The 1,640-nt window shown below is 39.2% G+C and overlaps 1 protein-coding gene across 1 annotated transcript in view; it reads right to left on the reverse strand.

Moving 5' to 3' along the window:
* Positions 1 to 543: 543 nt before the first annotated feature.
* The window catches only part of r3hdm4 (R3H domain containing 4), a 5,875-nt gene continuing 4,778 nt past the window's right edge, over positions 544 to 1,640 (reverse strand). The window contains exon 8 of the mRNA XM_032524744.1: positions 544 to 852. Within this exon, the coding sequence (XP_032380635.1) occupies positions 749 to 852 (104 nt within the window). The 3' untranslated portion in view covers positions 544 to 748. The remainder of the gene's footprint in view (positions 853 to 1,640) is intronic.

Here is a 1,640-nt window from a genome sequence, read left to right on the forward strand (position 1 = left end):
TGGATTTTCTCAGCAAAGGAGAAGTGCTCACTAACACAGATTTGGACAGATTTGTGAACAATATTTTAGAGAAACAAGCCTTATCTATGCATAAAAGAAGTCTTAGATCTTGGAGTTCAGCTTATAAAAATGGTTGCATTTATAATTTTGTTCAGTGTATGAATAAGTATATTTAAAAATTGGGAATAGGACTTCCTTTAATTCCCAATGCAGTATGGAAACAGTAGTTCAATAGAGCCATGCAGCTCAATGATTCTGTACATAACTTATTATAAACCAGAAACAAAACTGTTGGATAGATTAAAAAAAATGTGCTATTGTTAGATTCTTATCTTTACCAGAAGGGCAGAAGGTGAAAGTTGGCGTGGTTAAAAGAGTTATTCTCAAGGCAAGTTGTAATTTGTCAACCAATTTACTCTGACTAAGCTGTGCTTTGAGTTGAAGGCTAACCGCAGCAATCAAACATGCCCACAGTTAGCATTCTTACATGCTAATGTTTAACATGTAACATTTGCAATGTGTACCCGATTACATACGGGGGGGGGGGGTTGATGAACTCTGATGCATTTAAAGATACAATTAATGGAGAATTTCCTAGAGACCAAACAGAGAAAAAGTAAGCAGCTCTGTTTTATGAGCTTGGCAGACACTACACAGACAACTTACACAGCCTTATCTACACCTCTCAGAGCCCCTGCCTGCAGCAGAGCTGTGCCGAGGAAACGGAAAACATGTCTTGGTCCTGACCTCAGCTCATCTGCTCCAAGTAGACGGACAGCAGAGGTCTAGGAGGCAGAAACTCCTCTTGTTTGTTCACCACTTCAGTCTGACGTGACCCGTTGTAGTCGGTGCCTGAAGGTCCAACCAAAAAAACAGACCGTGATCTCTCTCAAGTGACTGGAAAACATTAAGCTGGCTTTATACGTCCAGCCAGGCAAACAGGTAAACAGAGAAGTAGCTACAATTTCTATGAAAACGTCTTGTTCAAAACCTTTAATACGATGGAATGTGTGCTATAACCCTGTCTATAAGCTTTTGATGGTCAATATATAACCAATTCCAGTTTCCAACCAATATTACTTCCTCAAATTTCACCTTTTATATGCCAAAATGTATGTGTTCATTGTTTTCCACAGTATTTTGTTATCATCAGTGTGAAGAGTACACTTTAAAATAACCAAACACAGATAATCAATGGTAGGAAAACATTACTACCTTTAAATAGAGAATGAAGTGACCAAATATGTAACTGAACAAAAACTTTATTTAGGACCGCCCAGATAGCTCAGTTAGTAGAGCCGGGGCCCATCGCCCATGTATAGAGGTTTACTCCTCAACGCAGCGGGCCTGGGTTTGGCTCCGACCTGCGGCCTTTTGCTGCACGTCATTCACCCCATCTCTCCCCTTTCATATATTCACTGTCCTGTAAAATAAAGACTTAAAATGCCAAAAAAGAATTATCTTTAAATTAATAATAAAAATAAAATATTTACATAGAATTTGCATCTGCAGCGCGGGCAGCACACAGACTTTGACAAATGGTTGCCCAATGTTCAAACAACATTCTCTGTCATACTTATGGTGGAAAAAGTGATAATTAGACTGAGGTGTGTGTGTGTGTGTGTGTGTGTGTGTGTGTG

This window comes from Etheostoma spectabile, chromosome 9 (genome assembly GCF_008692095.1).
Source record: "Etheostoma spectabile isolate EspeVRDwgs_2016 chromosome 9, UIUC_Espe_1.0, whole genome shotgun sequence".
In the NCBI taxonomy this organism is placed as follows: Eukaryota; Metazoa; Chordata; class Actinopteri; order Perciformes; family Percidae; genus Etheostoma; species Etheostoma spectabile.